Source organism: Bactrocera oleae, chromosome 2 (assembly GCF_042242935.1).
Source record: "Bactrocera oleae isolate idBacOlea1 chromosome 2, idBacOlea1, whole genome shotgun sequence".
Classification (NCBI taxonomy): Eukaryota; Metazoa; Arthropoda; class Insecta; order Diptera; family Tephritidae; genus Bactrocera; species Bactrocera oleae.
Genome location: NC_091536.1, coordinates 42,362,522 through 42,388,089, shown reverse-complemented (window position 1 = coordinate 42,388,089; position 25,568 = coordinate 42,362,522). Strand labels below are relative to the sequence as shown.

The window sequence follows — 25,568 nt, the reverse complement described above, 5'->3', positions numbered from 1 at the left end:
AATCTAATCATCTTAATAGTATTGGCACCATTTCACTAACATGGAGCTGTGCTTCCTTCTTGCCATCCGATGCCTTGTTAATGCAACATTCTGGACACGATGCAATATAGTCCTTGGACCACTAGTCATTTGTTTTCCTGCACTTTGCGATATAACCGCTGACATTGCCATATGTAGTCATCTTTCAGTTCAGTCCATTGTCACTAGTTGTACTGAATATGGTCGTGTATAAATTTGCTACGTAATTTTGTGCGCTTTTCTGGTCGAGTCCAGTTGACAGAAACGTATGTACATACAAAAAAAAGGCTAAAGAGATAGAGACTCTAGCAAGAATTTAGCTTTGGAATCAGTCGAACTGCAATGTTAATATTTTAAATCAAAAACAATCTTTGTGTAACTCTCCTGTATAGAGCAGCAAAAACAAAATAAATTTTACTTTTGGTGCGAGAAATAAAAAAACAGCTGATCACATCAAAAACGTGTCAGCCTACAAGTATGTATCAATTTTCTCCTGCTGCAATTGTTAGGGAAGAATAAAGCTGCCAAATAAAAAGTTAATAATAATAATAAACTGAAAATCTCTAAGTTATAAAAATGCCTGTAGACCACTTCATAAGTAAATAGGTTGGCAGCACACAGCAGCAACAACAACAGAAAAAACAGCAAATACATGTAGACGAGCTAGAAAACAGTAACTCCCTTATAAACGAACAAAACTAAGGTATAAAGTGAAACAATAAACATAAATAAAAATAAAAAACTTCATGGCCGTCCTTACTTGACAGCTCGGCCAGAACGTAGAAGCTCATTATCCGCATGTATGAGTGTAAAAAAATTAGAATCGAATAGTGAAGTAAAACAGATAAAAGCTGACTAAAAATCCAACACCCCAATAAGATCAGCAGTAGCTCAACATCAAGCGCAAACAGGTATGGATAGATATACAATATTACTATTACCAAATGCAAAACTAGCCCCAAGGGCTCTCAACAACTACACAAGGTGAAACAGCTAAGGATGGCAACATTGAAGCATTAAGGACAGATGTACAAATGCCACATTTTAGTGGCAAGCAAAATGATTTAAACGCACAAAAATTTTTTACGCCAATTTGTAAAAGATGGTCCACAGGCTAATAGTAATTCGACCTCAATCGATAACCTCATACTGACAATAAATAGTTTTATGTCTAATATGCAGAGTATGTTCCAGGAGATGATGAAAACTCAAAACATGCTTCTGCAAGTAATACTTAGTAAAAAATAAACCAACTGAAAATATGTTACTGGAACGCGAATGGGCTATCCCAACATAGACTTGAAATTGAACAATTTTTGCACACAGAAGGTATCGACATACTTCTGGTCTTGGAAACTCACTTTGCCGATAAAAAAAACTGCTTAAGAATCAAATTACACCTATGATACTAAGCATCCAAGTGGAAGAACACAACGAGTACACAGTTACTTCATCATACGACTTAACATCTGATCACTCACAGACAATTTTATCAAACCACGTGAACAGTTGTATTCCTACACAAACAGAAACAAGGACTGGTTAAAATACAATATGTATCTAAGTTCCACCCTTAAACATTCAGTCCGCTTTCGAGGTCCTCACTGAAATCATGACTTTGGCGGCGAAAGTGGCAACGCCGGTGATGATTGGTCTAAGAAAAACTTCTTATCAATTCTGTGCTGATATTCAGGCTCTTGTAAGAGAAAAAAGAATTCTTAGAAGGCAGTGGCAAAATAGTCGCTCTCCTCTCCTACAGGCGAAGCTGAATAGATGTACTACGCAGCGTTGCCAACCTGTGGGGGATTCCCCAAACTGCGGGGAATTTCAAGTTGGTTGGGGATTTATTGCGGATTGGCATTATGTGAGGAAAATGCGGGGATTTTGACATCATATTCTATTCGGAAAATATTTCATCGTTTATTATCGATAACAACATTTTTTTAAATCATTAAGTATAATCGTGACGTGATCGTTTTGCATGAAAAACGCTGAGGGAGAGTACCTGTTTTCAAACATGAAAATTGTTATTTCATTATTGCTGATATTGCCTTTTTCAAATGCATCAGTCGAGCGCAAATTTAGTGTCCTTAAAAATTTAAAAACTGAAAACCGCAGTAGATTAAATTCAGATACTGTAGTATCATTAATGACAAGGGAAGGGATTAAAAAACTGGGCGGCAGTGTCAAGTTTAACCCTTCGAACAAAATGCTTTCGACTAATATATGGAAAAAAATATAAGAGATAAACAATAAATATTATTTAAATTATTGATTATTGTTTCATTTTATAAAAAAATTTTGAGGGGAATTTGTGGGGAATCAGCGGATTTTTATCCCCAAATTTGGAGAATTCGATCAGGATTTTTGGGGATTTTGATGAATTGGCTTTGACAACACTGGTACTACGTTACTGCGAAACATGCTGCAGCTGAAATGAAAATCCGAACTCGCAAACTACCTTCAGAATTTAGATACAACAAAGAATACAAATTATAGTCTGTGGAAAGCCGTAAGCCACATGAATTGTCCTATCACTCACGAATCGCCTTTGAGATTAGAAAATCACACTTGGGCCAAAACCCCCAGCGAAAAAGTTAACGCTTTTGCAAACAATCTGGAGAAGGTATCCACACCACACGACACAAATGCTCATATCAGCCCACCAAATATATGTAAGTAATATTGTTAACACATTTCGGCTTTCTCACGTACAGGCCGTTCCTCCATGAGTACAGGCCGTTTTTAAAAGCCTTGACGTGAAAAAGTCGGCAGAGCCAGATGGCATTACAGGATTAATGATAACCAATTTACCCAATTATGCTATAAGAATTTTACTATTCATTTTTATCGCAATATTAAGAGTTTGTTATTTCCCACCATCTTGGAAGATTTCTAAAACTGTTATGATTCCCAAGACGGGAAAAGACGCTAGTCAAATAACATCATATTGCTCCCAATATTATCAAAAGTTTTTTCTCCAAAGTTTAGCTCCGTTCCTCCATGAGCGACAAATAATCCCTGAACATCAGTTTGGATTTCGAGCTAATCACGGTACTATTAAACAGGTACACAGAATCGTCCCTATCATTAGATCGGCTTTTGAAAAGAAGCAGTATAGTTCAGCTTTCTTTATTGACATATCCCAGGCATTCGATAAGGTTTGGCACGAAGGGCTGATCAGCAAAATAATTCGACTGATACCCGAGAACACACACAAACTTCTCAAAAGCTATTTAACTGATAGAACTTTTAAGTTTAGATTAAAGGAAGAACTATCCTCAACAAAAAAAACCTTGCAGGTGTCCCCCAAGGAAGCATATTAGGCCCTCTCCTATATTTAATTTATACATTAGATGGAGTGCGTTCAAGCTATGAAATAATTGCAACAGTACAGCTATTGTGTTGCATATTTTCTGATACTCTGCGGATGTGCAGACAAAAATTTAGTGTGGCCGATAATTTGCATAAATTGCGTGCAAAAAATGACAGCAGAACGTGATGCTGTTGCAAGTGTTGCCAAAAATTCACGCAGAACGTGATACTTTCACAAATTTGCAGCACTGCTGTCGTGATTGCCATCTCGAACGCACCCATATTCCCACAAATCCAAACACAGACACATCAAAATATGCAGACGCCACCGCATTTATAAGCGTCAACAAGGATCCAAAGGTAGCATCAACACAATATCGCACATATACGATTTAGAAAAATGGTTAGAAAAGTGGAGAATAAAAGTTAATCCAACTAAGTGTGGTCATGTAACCTTCATACTCAGAAGACAAGGGTGCCCACAATTAAAAATAAATAACATTGCGTCTAACATGGTCTCGTCATATCGAGTCCAAATTAGCGGCCATTAAGCTGAAATCCACTCAAATGCACTGGATAATTGGTCCTAAATCAACACTATATCTTGTACACAAGGTTCTTCTATAAAAGTGCATTATAAGCCGATATGGACCTACGGCATTCAGTTTTGGGGCAGTGCTTGCGAGTCTAATGTCCAGAAATTGCAAAGAAGACAGTCTAGGCTTTTGCGACAAATTGTCTGTAATCCATGGTATATTCGTAACGAAAATATATATTGAGATCTCACCATTCCTACAATTCAAGAAGAAATTAAAAAATACGCCATCAAATACGTCGATTCAGAGGTTAAAACGAAGTGACACATTGAGCCTCGCTCGATACCCCCACTAACGGTTATTATTGAAAATTAATATATATTGTAAGATTTAAATACATAAATGTTAACACGCTGATGCTAACTCTAATTCTTAAAATTAGTCTTAAGATTTGTATATATTATTGTAAATTTTTTAAGGAAATATTCAATAAAAAAAAGAAAAAAATCTTTCAGTTGGCGTGCGTTAAATGCTTCTTTTCCGTTTAAAACTTCGATTTTTTATTTTAATGTCTCGTCTTGTCTTTGCATCGCCGATACCCAATCGTTGGCAATTTCCACCACTGGATAATTTGATTCGGCAATCGTTGTAGGTTCTACAGGTGGGAGCGTTGGAAATCTGCTTAATCTATCAGCTAACGTTTTTTTTGCATCTGCGCTGTGAATGCATTGGGAGTCAAACTCCTGTAGTTTGAGCTACCACCTGCCAATCCCGGTAGCAGTGGTGTTGTCGCTTTAGTGACCGCAAGGGCGTTGCAGTCAAATACATGCGGCAACTTTGCAATGTTTCAACTATCGCTATAACTTCTAATTTGTGGCTGGCGTAATTTCCTCTGCGTCATTGGACTATCGGCTAAAATAAAATATGCTTCAACACTTCGGATATTACTGCGAAATTGTAGTCCGTGTGCATTCGTGGGCTTTTGTTGAGTCTTACATTGTTAATAATGGCTGGGTTGTTATTCGATTTTTAAGTTTTTCAAATGCGTCGTTTTGTTGCTCATTCCAAACAAATTCTGCGTTCTTCTTTAGTAACAAAGTCAATGGTCGTGCCAAAATGCTGTATTCTTTAAAAAAAAACTTCCGGAAGTAACCAGTTATACCCAGAAATTGTCGTACGGCTTTTGTTGTTGTTGGTTTCGAAAACTCTTCAATTACTTTAGTTTGGTTTCTCCTGGTCGTATCCCTTACTGTCTATATCATGCCCCAAGAAACTTACATGTTGCGCTAAGAATTTACATTTGGATGGTCTAAACATAAGACCTGATACAGTTACAGCTTCAAGGATGTCACTTCATGTTTTATGTGGTCGATTGTTGCTGAGTGTGCATCCCCTTGGCTTCCGTTTCCCTTATCAAAAAGCATACGCTGCCCTTATCGATTCCCGTTATGCTCCACTATTTTCATAACTGGACGAGCCTCTTCGTTTTCATGTTGATTGATAATCTTTGTAACTGATGACTTTTTACTGTAATTTTAGCTTCGTGACCCATTTTTGAAAATATCGTGCACTGTAGTTTCCGTTGTGGTTGCGGTTGCCATGTGTCCCAACTCGTTTCAATTGAAAGACTTTATTGATGTGTGCCTTTCATTGTATTTAGTTTCGGTCTTCGTAAAACCCATCGTTGCTAATGGCTTAGTTAATGCAGTATCATTGAGACCGCTGATAATGTGCATGTTGATGGATACGTCATCTATCTTACCTTGCTTGCCTATGGTTAACATAGAGTAAAAGTACTCTATATATAATATTTGCCCTTTTTACGTTTTCGTTTCATAAACAATTTATGTGTCTCCGCTGCATTGTTCGTTGTTGGAAAATTCGCTTTAAATGCGTTCAGAAATTCTGACCAAGTCTGGAACTGTGCATCCAGCCACCATTTGGCCATGCTTTTTAATTTTGTGTTGATCTGTGATCAAGACTCTGTTTTATTTCCAGCCATAGGATTGTTGCAATTGTTCAGTTCGCGTTATAAGTTGTGTTGCTGACATTGTACTCTTTAGAGGGTCGAATTTAAGCATAATCCCTATCATAGCCTGAATCGACAGTTCAGTTCTGTAGTGGTATTCTTAAATCTTGAACTAATTCCAAAGTTGATACACTTGACCCTGGTGTGTCTTCGTTACACTTGTAGATCACTCTTGAGTTGCACTTGTAGATCACTTGTGGGATTGGAACTTTCATCTTCAATCCCGATTACATCTACTTCGTTGGTTTAATATCTTGATTGCCTTGGTACCCGTCAGTGGTAAATCGGTTCCTCTTAGAAGTGTATTAAGCTGGGTGACCTTTAGCGTATTTAATTTGATCATCTTGCTGTATAGAAAGTTTATAGGTAGAAAACTGAAATCTTAACACTTTGATTTCACCGTCCTTTGTCTTTAACTTCTAACTAAATGCTTACGTCGCCTTACTCGTACTCGATGTTGATGTTTACTCTTTGTTTACGTTTCGTTTCGCTTTCTTGTGTTTGTACTCTTAAGTACCTTGCCCTCTTTTCTTGCACTTGCTATACGTTGCATGTGTATCTCTTTCCAAATTTTATTCGTTGACTCGCTGATGTAATGACGTTGAATTGGCTTCATTTCGCCAAGTTTGTCCGAAGTTTGCGGCGGTCGTAGTACAATTGAGCTTGCTAACTTTCTGCTGTTTAATCGTTGCGTGCATAAAAAATGGCTGTACTTAGTCGTTGCGTATCTGAACTTGCACGCTGTACGTATGAGGAACAATGTTCTGCTTGTTAATTTGTGTGCGTCTTATTTCATAAGACGCTGACGTTGATATTTCGCTGCGCATTGACAATTCTTCTGAACAAAGGACGTTGCCGTTGCGCCGTTGTGCAAAATCATGCCGTTTTGCGCTGCTCAATCCTTGGATCGTTCAAAAATTCTTATTTCTTGTGTCTATGTGTATGTACGTATGCACATATACTTTTTTGCGCAGCTACACCAGTGTGGATACACAAGTCCCGCTTCTTAGATCAAATAATGTCAGCTAAGTCCGTTTGACTTTGTTTATTAATAATGGTTCAAGCAATAAAATGAAACACGTTGCAACTTGCGCTCGCGTTGCCGTCTCCACTTCTTGCCTCGTCTGGACTCTTTGCTCGCTGTCTGCCTTGCCACAGGGTCCGTCATCTGCCGTATTCCGCTGATGAAAGGAACGCTTGCTTAAATTCGGTGTTCTGTCCGAATTTCGATTATACATATGTATATCTTACAGATTGACCGATATCTGCGATAAAAAGTTCACAATAGGAACTGGAGTAAAGATAATCTGTACCTTGAGGAATCATCAATTGCCTAATTGTAATTTAATTTTTTTTTATATTTCTTACTGTTGCTTTGATTAAACCGTGCAATTTGCCAAGGAATGTTGAGGTTTATTATGTTGGTAAAACAAATTTCCCTATAAAAATTGTCCTTACCAAGCACGTCTGATTGCATTGATGGTTTACAAAATATAAATATGTTTCAAATTTGACCGTATGTACAAAAAATAATTATCCTAAATTTTTGGTATTCAATCAGGGATTAAAAAATAAATACAATAAAAAGGTTATGTTGCAAACTGCCAAAAACGCGATGACACTCTAACGAAAACTAAGTCTCTAAGAATTAAGTTACTAAACACAATATTGTACAAATGATCACAGTAGGAAGGTGCATTTGGGGTTTAAGTTCTGAATTTGTATTAACTAAGCGTTGATGAACCAGTTCTCATAAAAATTTCTTGATGCATTGTGAAACTGCAATACACGAAATATATTAATTTTTCATTAAGGGACTCACCTGCTGTAAAAATTCAAAAACATTTTTTTTTTGAGTTAGCATATTTTGATAGCTTATATTTTAAAAAATAACATGTTAAAACTTTAAATTATTATATAAAATTTTTTGAGTTGTAGCATTTTTAAGTGTAGCCGATCAGTATAATCAGCTCTATCAGTTTATCTTTGAACGCATTTTTCTCAATAATACATTGGCTGCAGTTGTAACTCGAAAACAAGTTATCCTGACATATCGGGTTTCCAATAAGTGTGATATAATTTAAAAAATCACTAATTGTTAAGGAAATTCAAATCTTTTTTATTTAATGTGAAGTACAATCGATACAATTAAATTTTGACTATAACATCATTCGAATGGTCTCCACGACTTCTTTTGCAGGAGGGAACTCGATAAAACCAGCTTTCGAGTACTTTTTTCAATAAATCAAGTCGTATGTCATGAATAGCACGTTCAAGATTGACTTCTTAAGCTTGTAGAGCGTCTGGTTTATTGCTAAATACCAATGACTTCAAAAACCCCACAAGAAGTTGTCTAATGGTGTTAAATCTTATTGAAACTAGCTGTTGCCAATATCAACTTCTTCCCTTTGCGGCCATTAAAATTTGGATATCATCGATCTATACCGCTCTCCATTGACAGTAACCAGCTTCATTTCGAAAGAAGTACGGACCGATGATTCCACCAGAAGGTGAATGTAATGGTTGTTCAGGAATAATTTGTGGATTTTCTTCGCAACGGAATCGACAGGTCTGTTTATTACCCGCACCACTCAGATTAAAGTGAACCTCATGGGGGAAGATGATTGTCTCAAAAAAATCGTTATCGTTTTCAAGTTGTTCCAAGGCAAAATCGGAAAATTCTTCACGTTTACGGTGGTCCAGTGGCTTCAATTTTATACGGATGCAAGCCCAATTCCTTTCTCAAATCCGCCAGGTTGTGTTTGAGACAGTCCCAATTCTTGAGAATGCCTTGAACGGTAGCAATATTTTCGATACTTCGAGCGGTACTTTGTCTTATTGGCACTTGAACATTATGCAAATAAAATGTACGCTTGAAATTTTCAACAACTCGACGAATAGCGAGCACAGGTGGACGATTATTACAACCATACATGGCAAAAGCGCACAAAAAGTTGCAATTGGAGAACGATTATTTGTAAACGTTGTTCTTGCGTATATCTTTCCATGATGAAATTGTAAACATTACATACTGAATAAAAAAAATGTGGAAAACGGTTGGCCTCAAGGGCCATCCCTGCAACTTCCCTCTAATTTCATACGAAATTTGAACGTTAGAAATTTCGCTTTTTTCACTGCTTTTGAGCTCTTCGAAAGTTTTCGATATCTAGCAAGTAAATCAACCGATTTCGACCCGGTTTGCGGCAAACGATGTGTTTCTTCAAGGTTTAGAAGTCGTTTGGAAAAAATTCGAAAAAAACGATTTTTGAGATTTCTCGAAATCTACTGGTCCGATTGGGTCCAAACTTACACGAAATTCAAGTGCAATGAAACCCTTTGGAATGCCGTTTAGTTTATTCAAATCGGTTGAGCAGTTTAATAGTTATAAGAGGGTCACATACATCCACACACACACACATACATCCACACATACATACAGACATACGGACATCATCGTAGAAATGTTCGGGGAAGCTTCCTCGACCCTCAGAACGTCGAGATCTGTTGAGAACTCGATTTTTGCAAAATGGGGTGAAACCAATATCTTCCCGATTTTTAGAAAATTTTCCATTTTCTTAGCGGGAAGTTAAAAAATTATAGATCATGGCCGAAACGACACTTAGAAATCATATCATCCCTAATGGAAAACCCGATATTTTTCCTGACAATGACATTCTAGTTTTTCGATTGTATTAAAAATGTAATTTTGGCGCCAAGAAACATATTATATTTGAGCAAAATTTGAAATTTCAAATCATTTACAAAGACTCCCAGTTTATTTACTGCAGTTTAGTACTTTTTGAGGTAACTTGGGAAATAGCGAATAATATGTATATAAATATATCCTCAAAATCTTAAAATATTTTATGCAGTAGTTTAAAAATTTAATAAAATACCCAAAGATCACCTTTTCACACCCTTAATGTGGTTAGTTTAAGGAAACTTTTTATAAAAAAATCGTAAGTTGAATGACAAAAGTAAATGAATTTAGTCTGAAACTTCCTCTAGCACACATATACGCAATATCAATGATTATCGGCTTTTCACCTGCCTTTATACCAAATATGAATGAAATCGGGTTAGACTTTGATATAGGGCATACCCTCAATATAACAATTACAATAATTTGTGTCTCTCTTATGCAATAGAGAGAGGACCCAAAAAAATTTTTATTTATTTTAAGCAGATTTCGCACAGCTTAAGCATTTAATGATAAACTTAATTTTACTAATTAACTATTAACGAATTATTCAGTGCTCACGTGCCTACTTCGTTTCATTAACAAGTCTTTCTAAGTTTCCGAAGCATGGGCATAAAATTTTCCGTATTAACTAAAATTAATATAAATATGAATATATGGTATCTAGCCATATTATCAATTTATTAATCTGGACATTTGTAGCTTTTATTCGTATTACCTCCCATAATAGACCAGACTCTTCTCTCTTTGACTCTGAAAACTCTAACAAATCAAGCAGTATGAATTAATACTTATAGATTGTTTGGTTACAAACCGCAAACAATACTTAGTGATAATTATACCCTTGCAACATATTGCTACAGATATATAGTTTTGTTCATGTAACGGTTGCTTGTATCACATAAAAATAATCGGGATAGATATAGGGTTACATATATAAATGATAAGGATTACGAGACGAGTTGAAAAAGAGCACCAAACAGTCAGTTTTTCTGGATGTAACGGTGTTTCGACATACATTTGAGGATTAGCTTCACTCCAAACGCGGCAGTTTTGTTTGTCGACGTAGCCAGTCAACCAGTAGTGCGCTTCATCATAAAATGAACGTAGTGCGCGATATGTATTCCGCACAGAACCATTATTTTAATAATAAAATTGCACTATTTGCAAGCGTTGTTCAGCCGTGAATCTATTCATGATGAATAGCCAAACAAAACTGAGAATAAATCACTTTACAGCTGTTAAATCGGTCGCCATCTTGAACAGTAATACCAACTTAAAGTTCTATACCACGAAAAAAACACCCGATATATGCGTCCGTCGGTCTGTCTGTGCAAGTTGTAACTTGAGTCAGTATTGAGATATCCATATGAAACTTGGTACACGTGTTCCTTGAGGAGGAGTTCGTAGATAGGCGTAATCGGACTAGTGCTACGCCCAAAAAACGCCATTAATCAAAAACCTATAAAATATCATAACTTAGCACTAAAATAAGATAAGAAACTATAATATGGCACAGGGGATTGCTGTAGCAAGGTGCACCTGTGGAATGCTCGACCGATTTTAACCAAACTCAGTAGGTTGCATTACTATGATATTCGTATATTGCAGTGCGAATGGGCGAAAGCGGACTACAACCACGCCCACTTCCCATACAACACAATTTTAAATTGCATCTGATTCTTTCACTTTCCAGTACACAAATAAAACACTAATGAATATATTCGGATAAAACTTGTCAAAAATAGTGCCTTTGAGCTTTTCCAGTGGACTTTATACCACATATTATATAATGGCTAATGTGGGTGTTATTTTAATGAAATTGAAAGAGGGTATTTTTTTAATGAGTGTTACTGAAATTCAGGGCGAACGGCTGATCGGACTCCATATCTATGTTTAGATTTATATATTTATAAAATTGCTTGACAATTGGTTCTGAAGTATACATGAACAACGATTAATTCAATCAGCCCTTTCATTTCTCTGCCCCCAATATACCCTCTGTAATAATTTTCGACTTTCCACCTGATTCTAAACCGTTTAGGTTGGTCAAGCTGTGTGATATTTTAATAAAACTAAGTGACACATTTTCTTACAATTTATAAAATTATATTAATGGTTTGCCGTTCAATATAAATGAAACTATTTTTTAATAGTGCCAATACCTGAAGGTATTTCTCCGGCTTTGATCGTTGCAAGTTTCAAGACTTCGTTACTTGTTTTCATTCAATTTTAACATATAAGACGAAAGTTATTATTACATATTGTGATTTGGGGACTGGTGGGAGAAAAGAACCGAACTGTATGTCAACTGAATAAAAAAAAAATTTGCAAATTTCCGAAATGATTTGCAATCCTTCAATTCCTAAAAGTATTAAACCTACAGTTCTGCTCGAACTTAGCCCAGTATTTCCTTTTATCATAAAACTGGTGTTCAATAATATGTAATAAAAGTATACATACATATGTAGTTATTAAAAATATTAACACAATACAAAGACTTCCCAGGCAATACTTACGCACTCAAAAGGATCTATAATAAATATTCCACGTTCATTGACTGCTATTTGAATTCTTACGTCTTTGTGACTAACCAAACTCATTAGACCACGAACCGGTTGCTCCATTTGCCCGTCGAAAAAAACAGCTCTATTAACAAATGTAAATGTTACATAAAATTTAGTAATCTTAAATTATTTACCCATAAAAAGGAAGTGCCCAGCAAAATTCCAAATACTTGCGCATAAGTTTCTTTGTCGTCGCAGTTAAAGGAACACGTTTGAGTTGTTCTAAAAGCTTAACTTCAGCCGAACTCTTTCGACTGACTGGTAACCAAGCCCAATTTGTACTTCTTGCAACATGTTGTGGTAGGAATCTTAATTGGTTTTCTCTGAAAGTTGTCTCATTAGTTAAAAATATGTAAAACACCCTGGTTTACTGTACCTAAGAAAACCAATAGTGTGGGTATGAGAATTGTATGGACCCAATTCGATTCTTGCCTGTATACCACCTAGCATAAAAGCATGGGACGATTCCATTACATATCGACCAGATAAAACATTATACTTGGCTTCTTCGTATAACAACTCTAAAATGCGCTGGTCTCTATACAAAAATAGATAGTATTAACTGACTCATTAAAACGGTTTAAAAATAATGTCGTACTTAATTTTCTCTTCGTCACGTTTTGAGAAAAAAATATTTCGTTTAAGCATTATCATTGGATCATCAAATTTTTTTTCAATTGCATTGCCATTGCTGAATTTGTCTAGTAGGGATTGCCATACAACTCTAACCGCATAAGGTCGGTGATGTGATTTTAACTGTATATCTAAGAGCCCACTCGTCATCCATAATCCAAAAATACTTTGCGCTAATAGCTTGTTCGCAATACCTAACTCTTCACATCCTAAAGCAGCAGCCAGCATTACTTGGGTGGGACATTGAGATGTTCCTTCGATTTCCATATGTACAGCATCGCGGGACATCAAATATACACAGGTTGGTATTACCTAAATTCATTATAACTTATTTTAATACTTGTAGTACTATTATATTCTTTATAGATATATTATAGATGCACGTATATTACTTCTAAATTTTTATACTCTTGCAACATGTCGCACAGACTATAATAGTTTTGTTCACCTAATGGTTGTTTGTCTCCCCTATATATAATCGAGTTAGATATAGTGCTATGTACTCGTATAAATAAATGATCAGGGTGACGAGACGAGTTGAAATCCGGGTGACGCAATGTGCAAGAAATCTCATTGAATTTCCGAAAGAATGTGTTTCTAATAACAGTGTATTCTCTTGCATGTCCATTTTTAATTACAAATATGTAAAAAGCACGTATATCAGCTTACCTTGCGAGAGTATAAATGTTCGGTTACACCCGAACTTACTTGTAGTCCTTCCTTACTTGTTGTTATAGTTGTTATTAAAAAAGTACAATTAGACAGTGGATTACTTAATAAAATCAAAACAAAACAAGTGAGGCAAATCTAAGTTCGGGCGTAATCGAACATTTCATACTCTCGTAATTTGCTTATTAGGTATCTTATTAACTTATATTCCATGCATTGGACTCACTAAGTTTCATTACTATATTCTGCTCCATATCCGAGGTACTTATCAACCTAATAACCTAAGATGATATACATGCGATATGAATTCAACAAAATTGGCTAAATTGAGTATATTGGGCATATGGGAAAAAATTCAATCAGAGAAATGGAAATCAATATATTGGATATAAGCAAATTTTACCACGGTCTACACTGATATCTTTCATATTCAGCGCTACCTCACATTATATTATATAATATAATATTTAAGAAAGCATATTGGTAAGATTCCGTCAGAAAAAAGCGATTTGCATTTAGTCTTTCGATTTCTTTGAAACCATGGAAAATAATAGTCTACTAGGTGTGTTCAATAATAACGGAAATTTTCCTTTTTTTATTCATTCGTCTACATTAATAATAACGCCTTCAAAAAAGTCTCCATTCGCTTCTTCCAACCGTCGAAACACATCTCAAACTCGATTTTTGGGACAGCATTTAGCTCTTACAACGATTTTCATCTACAAGTATCTTGTAAAATAACATTTTTTGGCTGTAAACTTTTGTGTCTTTATTTTATAAAAATCTTCAATTTTAATTGATTTTTGTTAGTGATTTAATTGAATATTTCGTGATTTGATTTTGAATTGCAAGCTAAGTATAAATGTTCTTAAGTTTTGTGCATTATCTTAAAGTTTAAATGTTCGAATTTAAATGTCGAGTAAGCTTTTGCTTGATTTTGTTTTATTTTATGCTTTGTTTTATTTTATTTTCTCTCTTTATTTATCTCATCTACTTCTCTATTCACAGTTGTGTTGCGTTTAGTTTTTTATTTGTTCCAGTGGATCTAAAACTGCTTACTATATTGTTTTATGGTAAATAATGCATAATTTATAGTCATCGAAAGCTTTCCACTAAGCACACGGTAAATTGAATTCTCCTAAAAAAATTGTTGAATCTGCACCATTTGCCATCGTACCGATTTGCAATCGGTCATGTTATTTGTTTTGGTGCTTATGTACACTTGCTCCCGAATAAAAGAGGTAAATATAATGATATAAACATAGACGGGTTTCAAATCCGCAAATTTAATATGTTAAACAAAATCGAATTACACAATTAAAAAACTTTGAAATTATAAAATGGTTTTAAAATGGTGTAGGTTTCCGGTGTTGCGCAGAAAATTACTCGGCTGATTCACTTGCGACGGCGATCGATCGAAAAAAAGGGGCCGTATCCAGTCTTCGATCCTTTTTGTTGGTTGGGCATATTTGTGAGATCGTGTGTGATGAGTGTCCCTCGGTGAGTTGTGTGAAGTTGTTTGTATTGGTGTGTGGGGTTTTCGGGAGGGGAATGTATTGTTGTGGTGTGTTGGAGTGTATCAGTGTTGCTTGTGTGGTGTGGTGCTTGCGGAGGGATGTACGACGGGACGGCTTATAGCTCATTTAGCCATCCTGGCCCCCCTAAGCGAATGTTTAGCCTAAGAGTCGTTGCAGCTGTTGCAGCGTTACAACAACGTTGCTCAATCCCGTGGAGCGGCGATATTGCGGCCGAAAGTGTCGGCACGTCATCGGTGCTTCATTTCGGTGACTCCTTAGTCGGGACGCAGGATTGGCTTCGAGGAGCAGCTGTCGGAGCGTTGCTTTATCGTTATTATTATGAAAGAAAGTACAGCTTCACGAGCGGTCTGGTCAACGATCCGCTTTAGGTACGGAGATCAACGACCCTTACACGCCGCCATTCGGTAGGGGGTAGACAATTATCATGACATGAATATAATGACACAACCTCCAAGTTTTAGCGCTTGTTCAGGAGTCTTTTATGGAGATCCTTTATGTACTCTTCTTTCCGTCGGCGACTAAAATTGTGATGGAGAATTTTAATTCTTTCCCAGCGATTTATTGGGGAAAGTGACTCCACGCCTGGCTCAGGTATGGCCAGAATGGGTGTTCCTTTGAGAAAGTGCCCTGGAATTAAGGCTGTGAAATCTGAGGGATCTTGCGAGAGGATGGAGAAAGACCATGAATTGAGAACGGCTTCAATTCGAATTATTAATGTAGTAAATTCTTTATGATTAAATTTGTAATTTCCAACTATTTTTTTAAGTTGGATTTGAAGATTTTTACAGCTGATTCCCATAAACCACTCATATGAGGAGCGGTTGGGGGGATAAACTGCCATTTAATGCATTGAGACGCGTATTTTTTTACAATCTCAGGTGAGACTTGTTGGATAAAATACACAAACTGTTTTTCGGTGGCTCTGTGAGCGCCGATAAATGTTTTACCATTATCGCTCATTCTCTTTGATAGAAAGCCGCGTCAACCGACGAAGCGAGCAAATGTCGCAAGGAAAGCCTCCTTCGTCAGATTAGTACAAAGCTCAAGGTGCACTGCTTTTGTCGTAAGACAGGCAAAGGCAGCCACATAGCCTTTCATCAGAGTGGAAGACCTTCACATGGACGCCTTTATTTGAAAAGGCCCAGCAAAACCGACACCTGTGATGGAGAAAGGCAGAGCAAAGTTGTAGCGTTCCGGGGGAAGTGCTGCCATAATCTGTGTTCGCACATTTGGCTTGTGCGTGGTGCAGGTTTATTATGTGGATATAATTGATGAGTAATGTGGCAAGTCGAGACTTCTTTGGTATAATTATGGGATGGCGTTCGTTATACGTTAGGCTTTTATTGGCAAGACCATTCACATTTCACACGAAGAAGACCTTTCGTGTAGAGGAATAGGTTTAGAACTAATAGGGGACTTCTCTTGTCAATAGGTTTTGATTCTCTCAATAGTGAAAAAGTTTGTTTTTTGTAAGGTTAGGTGCGTCACTGTATCGTATTGGGAATATAATGAGGTTACTCCTTTAAGTTTAATTTTGAGTCGCTCTATGAACTTGAGCATATAAGCGATTACCCTAAGTGCCCAGGGGTACGAGGAAAATCGCTCGAGGATGTCATTATCCTGCAAGGTTGTGTGAAAGGCATCGATTTTTCGACTCTCTGGGGCAATTATATTACGCATAAGCGATTGTGGCCAAGAATCGGGAGATCCTATCAACCATTGGGGGCCAGAGGGTCGTGGTGGCAAGTTGCAGGGGTTTACACCCTCGTGAACCTAGATCAGCTTGATAGTCAGCACTGGCTACGTATCTCCAAGAGGCGGATCCTACTAGGTCAATTATTTGAGACGTTCGATTGGAAATATAGGTCTTCCATGTGTGTGGAGGTTTTCTCACCAGGCTAGTACAATTTCGGAATCGGACCATAGATATAATTTATATTGTGCCATGTTTAAATGCGTTTGTACGATGGACACGAGTTTGGCTAGTAGTAGCGCTCCACACAGTTCAAGTCGTGTTAGACTTATTGTTTTTAAAGGAGCTACTTTTGCTTTTGCTACTAGTAAGTGGCTGGTGGTCGCAATGTCGCTTTGTGTGCGTACGTATAAAATTGCGCAATATGCCTTTTCAGAGGCGTCACAGAAGCCGTGTGGTTCGACTTTGTGCTCTGGGGTATAGTCTACCCATCGAGGGATTAGTATCTGTGAGATATCATTTAGATTGTTCGCGAACTGGGACTACTTTTATAAACGGAGTGGTTTTACTTGTTCGTCCCAGTCGGTTCCATCTAGTCACAATTCTTGTATTAGGATTTTGGCTTGTATCATTAGTAGCGAAAGCCACCCCACGGGGTCGAAAAATTTTGCCACAGAGGATAAAATTTGGCTATTTGTTATAGCGGATAATGCTGACATTGACTCTGTAGGGTATGAAAACTAGTCAGATATCGCATTCCATTGGATTGGAATTTTAGGAACTTAGTGTCCAACAAATTTTCTTGTGGTATATTTTTTAAGATATTAGGGATCGGAAACCCTGCGGTTTTAAGGGCTTGTGTCACTTGTGCTAGTGACTCGTATGCTTGTGAAATACTGTGACTTCCAGACAGGATATCGTCTACATACTTTTGTGTTTTTAATACCTGGGTTGCCAGAGGTAATTCTGACTTGGTATTTTCTGCCAATTTCTGGAGTATTCGAATGGCTGAGATTGGGGCACAGTTAACGCCGCAGGTCACTGTTTTTAATTTGTAGTCGTGTAGTGGAATATTGGTGGATTTTCGGAATATAATTCGCTGAAAATCTTGGTCATCTTTATGTACGACTATTTGTCGATACATTTTCTCAACGTCCCATTGAATACGTTTTGAATATACGCCAATTTAATATGAGGAGCATTAAATCTGGGCTAGTGAATCTTGAGGCATTGAAGACCACTCTGACTTTTGTTGTTTTTTTATCTGGCTTTACTACTGCGTGATGAGGCAAGTAAAATGAGTAATATTTGCCATTTATGATTTTTTCGCTTACTTTCTCCATGTGGTCTAAATGGAGGTATTCTTCTAAGGCGCCATCGTATTCTGGCTTAAGCTCACTTTTTTTAAGTAAGTTTCTTTCCATACTTAAAAACTGCTGTATTGCAGAGGTGCGAGAGTGACCTAAGGCGAGTGTGTTAGGAAATATTTGTTTTAGTGGTAGTCGTACGACGTACTGACCATTATCTGATCTAGCAGTTGTGGCTTTGAAAAGTCTTCACAATACTGATCTTCTGGGGTTGTGATTGATATGGGTGGGAGCTCTTCTAACTCCTGAAATTTTCTCGATACCTTCGAGTATTATCTGTGGTATGAGATCGTTCCTAATAGAAGATCTATTTGAGCGGGAGTTTTGCAGTTGGGATTTGCTAGCTTTACGTGTGAAACCTTTTGCCAATGCTTGCTTTTTATGTGATAGCTTGGAAGCATATTTGTAAGTTGCGGCAAGACTATAGCTTCTGCTGGCATGTGCTTATCCGCTTGTGGGAAAATTGGGGTAATGGGGCAGATTTTATTTGAGTTTTCGACTACTTTTCCGCCCATTCCCGTGATTTCAAAATTGGTTAATTTTGTTGGCATTTCTAGTCTTTTTTGTGCCCTAGGCGCTATAAATGATCTTTGTGATTCTTGGACTAATAAGGCCCTAAGCTTAAACAGTTCGCCTCGGTGTTCGATGGGGACGACTGCTGTGGGTAGTAGTACTCATCAGCATGGTGCTCCTTGACAATTTTCGGGATTTCGCTCTTCGGGATTTGCTGTTGCAACTAAACCCGTGGCTCTTTTCATATTTGCGCTGTTTGGGGGTGATCTGGAAAATGTGGTGTAATGCAGCATTGAATGATGTCTTTTATGACAATAAACGCAATTAAATTTGCTTTCGCGCTCTTTAAGTGTATGCACATGTGTCAGGCAGTTTGATAATATTCAATTTTTTGAATCTTTCACAAGATTTGAGCTTATTCGCTTGTGAACGTTTGATTTTTGAAGAAGCTTCTATTTAAATTGTTGTTGCTTCTGGCTTGGGATCTGTGGAAACTTCTATTTAGGTCGTGTTGAACACTTATGACTATATTTTTGTCTACCTTTTCTGCGATTTCGTACTGGGTAGTAAAGAATTCCTGCATTTGTTGCCACGTGGGGCATTTTCTTCGTGATTAGAGCGTTTAGTTCCATAGAAGTAATGATTTGTAATGCGGGGGTGCATATGTTTACCAGACTAGGGTCCCAGCTGTCTGTGGAAATATTCTGTGTCGATAAAACCGACAAACAATTTGAAACAGTGGATTGAAGTTTGATATTCTTCACTTGTTTCCTTTTAAGTTTTTGGCAAGTTCATTAATATCGATATTTGTTTATCGACCAATATTCTTTCGTTTTCGTATCTTGATTTAAGAGCTTCCCAAGCAAAATTTAAATTACCGTCATTTAGTGCGAACTGATTGACGCCTGCAGGACCTTTTGTTTTGTATCGGAGGTGATACAATTTTTGTGCATTTGATAATTTTGGTTGATTTATGTAAACGGCTCTAAACATGTCCCGGAAGGACGGCCATTGTTCATAACCACCATGAAAAATTTCCGTGAGACATGCGGGCACCTTGAGATGCATGCCTGAACTTGCCTTTTGAATTTGTACTTGTGGCAGCTCTGCTCTCGGATGTGGAGTTGTTGCAATTGCTTTAATTAGCTTTAGTTGACGAGAAATCATTGCTTTAGTTTCTCCAAACTGATCTAAGCAGTTTTCGTGTTTGGCGTAAACCGAGGATTTAAAATTTTCCGGTTGATCTGAGTCGTCAGATTCTACGATCGCGTCATATGCAGCTTGGAAGCTTGTCAAAAAATTTTCAAGATTTTTTTTTTAATTTCTAATACCGATTCAGAATTTTCTTGAATCGGCGAAGATGAAAATCGAGTACAGTATCGTATTAGACTGTCCCTCTCAGCAATGAATCTAGTGTATGAAATGTCTTTATCGCTCTTTTGCTTTTAGCACCTTGCTTTGGGCGTGTAGCTTCTGCAGGTGTACATGTACTTTTATTTATGGACTTGTGCAGTTGAGAGTTAAAGAGATCAATGCACTTCTAACCTATGTATGCACGAATTGCTTAGGTGTTTGTACGCAACCCTGCTTGTTTTTGCAAGGGTATTACGAAATATATGCCAATGTAGACTTTGAATGTATAATATACGCAATCCTACTTGTTCCTGTTTTCCAAAGGACAAGGCGTATTGTGGGATGTATGCCAATATGGACTTTGAATATAAAATGTACAAACGTATATTGTATATGAACCAATATGTATGTATGCATATGATTCACAAAATTATTATGATATTTTATCTTTTATTTTTAACTTTTGTTAATAATAATCCGTATGTAGTTTACCGCACCGTTTATACAATTGCGTATTTGATGATCAATTTTTAGTTTTTTTAATTGTACCCCATGTAGGGTATTAAGCGATTTTGTACAAGTACAAGTATATTAAAATAGATAAACTTGAATTTATGTATGAATATGTATTGCTCTTGGCAATTATATAAAATGTATTTTAAAATATATATGTATGTGGTTGTTGTTTGATTAAGTATATTTATACGTAAAAATGTATGTATATATGCTTATGAAAATGGGGTATATTGTATATGTACATATGTATATATTTTTTGTAATATGTACTTATGTATATGAATTTGTGGTTAATTTATTTTCACTTTCTGTTAGATTCTCAATTTGCCTTAGCTTACGTGTTTTGACACAATCCTGTGTATTGCTTTGTTAAGCATAAGGGGTATTGCCGGAAAAGTGTGCAAGTAAATACTTGAAATATTTATTTTGGTAACTGGAAATGTAAAGTGTGTTTTGAATACACAAATGTAAGCATATAAGGCAATCACTTTATTTTATCTGTTGATTTTCGGTATACGTATATATATCTATATATATGTATATATGTGAAGATATATACATATAATATGTATAACAAACTGTACGGCTTTTCCCGTAAATTATAACAGTTTGGTAACCGTTATAATAAGTATTATTTCTGTTTGATTTATGGTTTGTATTAAAATTCGCGCCCGTTTTGTGATTTTTATTATTTTCGCTGTAGTTAACTTTTTTTGAAATTTGTCAAATTTTTTAGCATTATTCGACATACACTCTATGTGTATGTGCGTATATGCACTACACTGCACTTATTTTATGTACTAAGTCAGTGTTTTTCAATCTTTTTGATTTCGCGACCCCTTTACAGGTTGAAATATTCTGGCGACCCCCTTGTGTCATAGTAAGTCAAAGAAATAATTTAATTTTAATTAAAAGACTACATACATTAGGTAATAAGTTTTTCCTATTTTGGCAAATTTATCTATTATTCGCGCGGGTCATACTGCATCGGCGACGGCGACGTTGCCACACCGCACGACATGATTGTCGTTGCCGTAACAGCAAGCGTCCCGCGCGCGCCACCCGCAATGTTCTTTTGTTTCACCTCTCATCACTCAGTTAAGCGTAGTCGCCCTTGAGTTCATAATAATATAAAATGGATAAATTTCTCAAAAGATCGCAGCCTTCAACATCTGGTACGAGTATCAATAGCGGTGGTGGTGAATCGAATCCGAAAAAAAATAGACATTATGATGACAGTTATTTGAAATACGTGTTCACAGTCGTAAATAATAAACATCAATGTTTAATTTGCGGCGATGTTTTATCACGTGAGAGTATGAAACCGTCAAAGCGTATGCGGCATCTCACAACCAAGCATCAAAAAGAAGCTGATAAGCCGTTGGATTTCTTTGAACGAAAGTTGAAAGCTCTTAGTCAGCAGCAAAATACTATAATTCAGGTAAGTAAGAAAATAATGAAAAAAGCGTGTGGTGCACTATAAATCAGCTCTTAAAAAGCGCCCCACCCTTTTTTCACAATAATACTATTTTTATATTCTCGCAACATGTTGCTACAGAGTATAATAGTTTTGTCCACCTAACGGTTGTTTGTATTACCATTATGTATATATAAATGATCAGGATGAAGAGACGAGTTGAAATCCGGGTGACTATCTGTCCGTCCGTGCAAGCTGTAACTTGGGTAAAAATTGAGATATCTTAATGAAACTTGGTAGACATGTTTCTTGGTGCCGTGAGACGGTTGGTGTTGCAGATGCGCGTAATCGGACCACTGCCACGCCCACAAAACGCCATTAATTAAAAACAAATAAATTGCCATAACTAAGCTCCGCAATAAGATACAAAACTTTTATTTGGTACACAGGATCACATTAGGGAGGGGCATCTGCAGTTAAAATATTTTTTAAAAAATGGGCGTTGTCCCGCCTCTAATAGGTTTAATGTGCATATCTCCTAAACCGCTAACGCTATTATATCAAAATTCGCTGGAAGCAAATGTTTTTAGCACTTCTATCGACGGTGTGAAAATTGTTGAAATCGGGTGGCAACTCCGCCCACTCCCCATATAACGGTACTGTTAAAAATGACTACAAGCGTAATAAATCAAGCACTAAACACGCCAGAGACATTAAATTTTATCTCTGGGATGGTATGAGATGACTTTATTGGAACCGCGTTCAAAATTAGGCAGTGGGCGTGGCACATCCCACTTTTAGGTGAAAACCAAATTCGGTGCATGACGTTCTTTTAATATTTCTATGTTATAGTGCGAAAATGGGCGAAATCGGACTACAACCACGCCTATTTCCCATATAACACCATTTTCAATTCCATCTGATTCCTTCACTTTCCACTATGCATATCAAGCAACAATGATTATATCTGGGCAAAACTTTGCGTGAATAATACGTTTAAAGTATGCCACCTTGTGACCAAAAATTGTCTAAATCGAACCAAAACTGTTCAAGCCCCTAAGTACTAAATATGTGGACCCCAGTGCCTATAGTTGACCTTCTACCGAAAATATCAGCTAATCCACAAAGAAATCTCAAACGAGTATACCATTTGTCTTTGCGAGAATATAAAATGTTTGGTTACATCCGAACTTAGCCCTTCCTTACTTGTATTATACTATATTTTTACTGTTGGAGTTTATTTCTTTGTTATTTGTATACAACTTTTGATTATACTTAATTTCGGTGTGCAAAGGTTCCGCGTCCTTAATTTTTATTGACTATTCACTTGTATATTGTTTGGTTTATTTTCAGGCATACAGTGTCAACGAGTCAACGTTATTAGCTAGCTACAAAGTCGCATATCGAGTTGCTAAAGCAGGGAAACCACATACAATTGCCGAAAATCTTATTTTGCTAGCGGCACTCGATATGGTTGAAATTATGGTCAGTAAGCAGGAGGCAAACAAATTTAAAAAAATACCACTTTCTGACAATACTATTTCACGCAGAATAAACGATATGGCCAAGGATATTCAAGAACAAGTAGTCGAAAAATTAAAGAATAGCCAACATTTTGCCTTGCAGTTCGTTGGATCTACAGATGTTTCCGACTGTGCACAGTTTGTAGTATTTGTGCGCTTTGAAGCAGATGACAGTATTACGGAAGAAATATTATTTTGCAAAGCACTTCCTGCAAACACTGCTGGCCAGTGTTTGTACGATATGTTTTTAGAAAGCACTTGCGACTACGATATTGATTGGAAAAAATGTATCGCTATTTGTAGCGATGGCGCTAAAGCTATGACTGGCAAAAATAGCGGACTCATTGCAAAATTAAAATCGATAATACCAAATATATCCTGGACACACTGTTTTCTTCATCGTCATGCTCTTGCTGCTAAGGTAATACCTTCTGATTTAAATGAAGTGCTCAAGGAGGTAATCAAAATTGTGAATTCTATCAAAGGTAAAGCTTTGCAAGCCCGGCTATTCAGAATCGTTTGTTGTTGAAGATATGGGCTCGCTTCATCAAAATCTTTTTTATCACACAGAGATCAGGTGGCTATCCAAAGGAAAGGTATTAACAAGAGTTCTGGAACTGGGAGCTAAATTGTTAATGTTCTTACAAGATGCAAAATCAGAATATGCTTACCGTTTTTCTGACCCTATTTGGCTCTTGAAATTAGCATTTTTGGCAGATCTTTTTAGTCACCTAAACAATTTGAACAAGAACCTTCAAGGAAAAGAAGAAAAGATTTTAACAGCTAAAGATAAAGTAAAAGCATTTCACGCAAAACTTCGTTTGTGGTCGACCTCTCTGCAAAACAAAATGTTTGAGTCTTTTCCGTGTGCTCAGAAGATTGTTGAAGATAATGCATCAGACCAAAGTTTTGCAGTATCGGCTCATATTCCTTGCATGATACAAAGCTTGCATAATTTACAAGATAAACTTTTGACATACTTTCCAGACTTGCACTCTGAAGCTGACAATGGGTGTAGATGAATTTTAAGCCGTTTTTTGGACAAATCAATAAATCTGGCTGATGTCAACACAAAAATGAAAGAATGTCTTCTAGAATTAGCTACTGATGGCATGCTTAAAATGGAATTTTATTCGCAAATTGTCGACGTATTTTGGATGAAAAGAAAACACGAATATCCAGAGCTGGCAAGGGAAGCTCTTAAATTATTAGTGCCATTCGCCACTTCATACTGACATTTTCTTCAATGATAGACATTAAAACTAAAAGGAGAAATAAACTGCAATTAGAAAATGATTAAATGATTAATGTTTCAAAAATAACACCACAATTTGATAAATTAATGAAAAATAAACAAGCATATCTTTCTCATTAAAATTGTGTTTTTGTTGTGTAAGAACCTCGACTTTTTCTTTCAGCTGGCGACCCCCCGAGTAAGGCTTTGCGACCCCCTTACGGGTCACGACCCACAGATTGAAAAACACTGTACTAAGTTTTATGCACTTATATACATTTATAACAATGTTATATATATTGTATAATATATGTATACATATATTTTTTTTCTTTCTCGTAACTAGAGTGCACTGTTACGTTACTGCAGATTTTTTTGTGAGTAACTGCACTGTGTTATTAGTTTTCGATTTTTCACTGATTTTTGGTTGTTTCACCAGAGAACTTAGAAGAACGAGAAGGTGCAAATTGAATTTTGTATGATGCTCAATTGGACGGCTAACAGAGCTGAAAAATTGAGATCAAGGAGTTCACCATTTTCTGTAGTATTTGCTGTTATTTAACCGAAATGAGAATTTATAACAACGTTGTCTGGCAAAATACGTATCTACCAACATAAAGAGAAAAATACTTTGAACAAAAAATACAAATGCCACTTCACATATGCATGATTATTTTTTGCCATATAAACGATTTTTATGATGAAAAATTCATAAAATATGATTTCTTTGCACAAATGCTACATTGATAAAATGTGAAAGGTTATGCAAAAAATGATATTTTACTAGTTTCATAATTTTCTAATTTCAATTGTTACAGAATTAATAAATTATGTATGTACATATGTACATTAATATGTTATTATATATTATACATTATAATATAATAATATATTATCACTTCTCAATAAATGCATGTGCGCGCACTGCTCTATATGTAATGCATATG

The 25,568-nt window shown here is 36.4% G+C and overlaps 1 protein-coding gene across 10 annotated transcripts in view; it reads right to left on the bottom strand.

Moving 5' to 3' along the window:
* Window positions 1-25,568, bottom strand: part of Bili (FERM domain-containing protein 8 Bili) — a 530,804-nt gene that overhangs the window by 275,278 nt on the left and 229,958 nt on the right. For all 10 annotated transcript variants that reach the window (XM_070113041.1, XM_070113037.1, XM_070113039.1 and 7 more), the window contains 4 exons: window positions 12,764-13,110; window positions 12,542-12,703; window positions 12,300-12,488; window positions 12,118-12,247 (listed from right to left, as the gene is read on the bottom strand). In XM_070113041.1, the coding sequence (XP_069969142.1) occupies window positions 12,118-12,247; window positions 12,300-12,488; window positions 12,542-12,703; window positions 12,764-13,110 (828 nt within the window). The remainder of the gene's footprint in view (window positions 1-12,117; window positions 12,248-12,299; window positions 12,489-12,541; window positions 12,704-12,763; window positions 13,111-25,568) is intronic.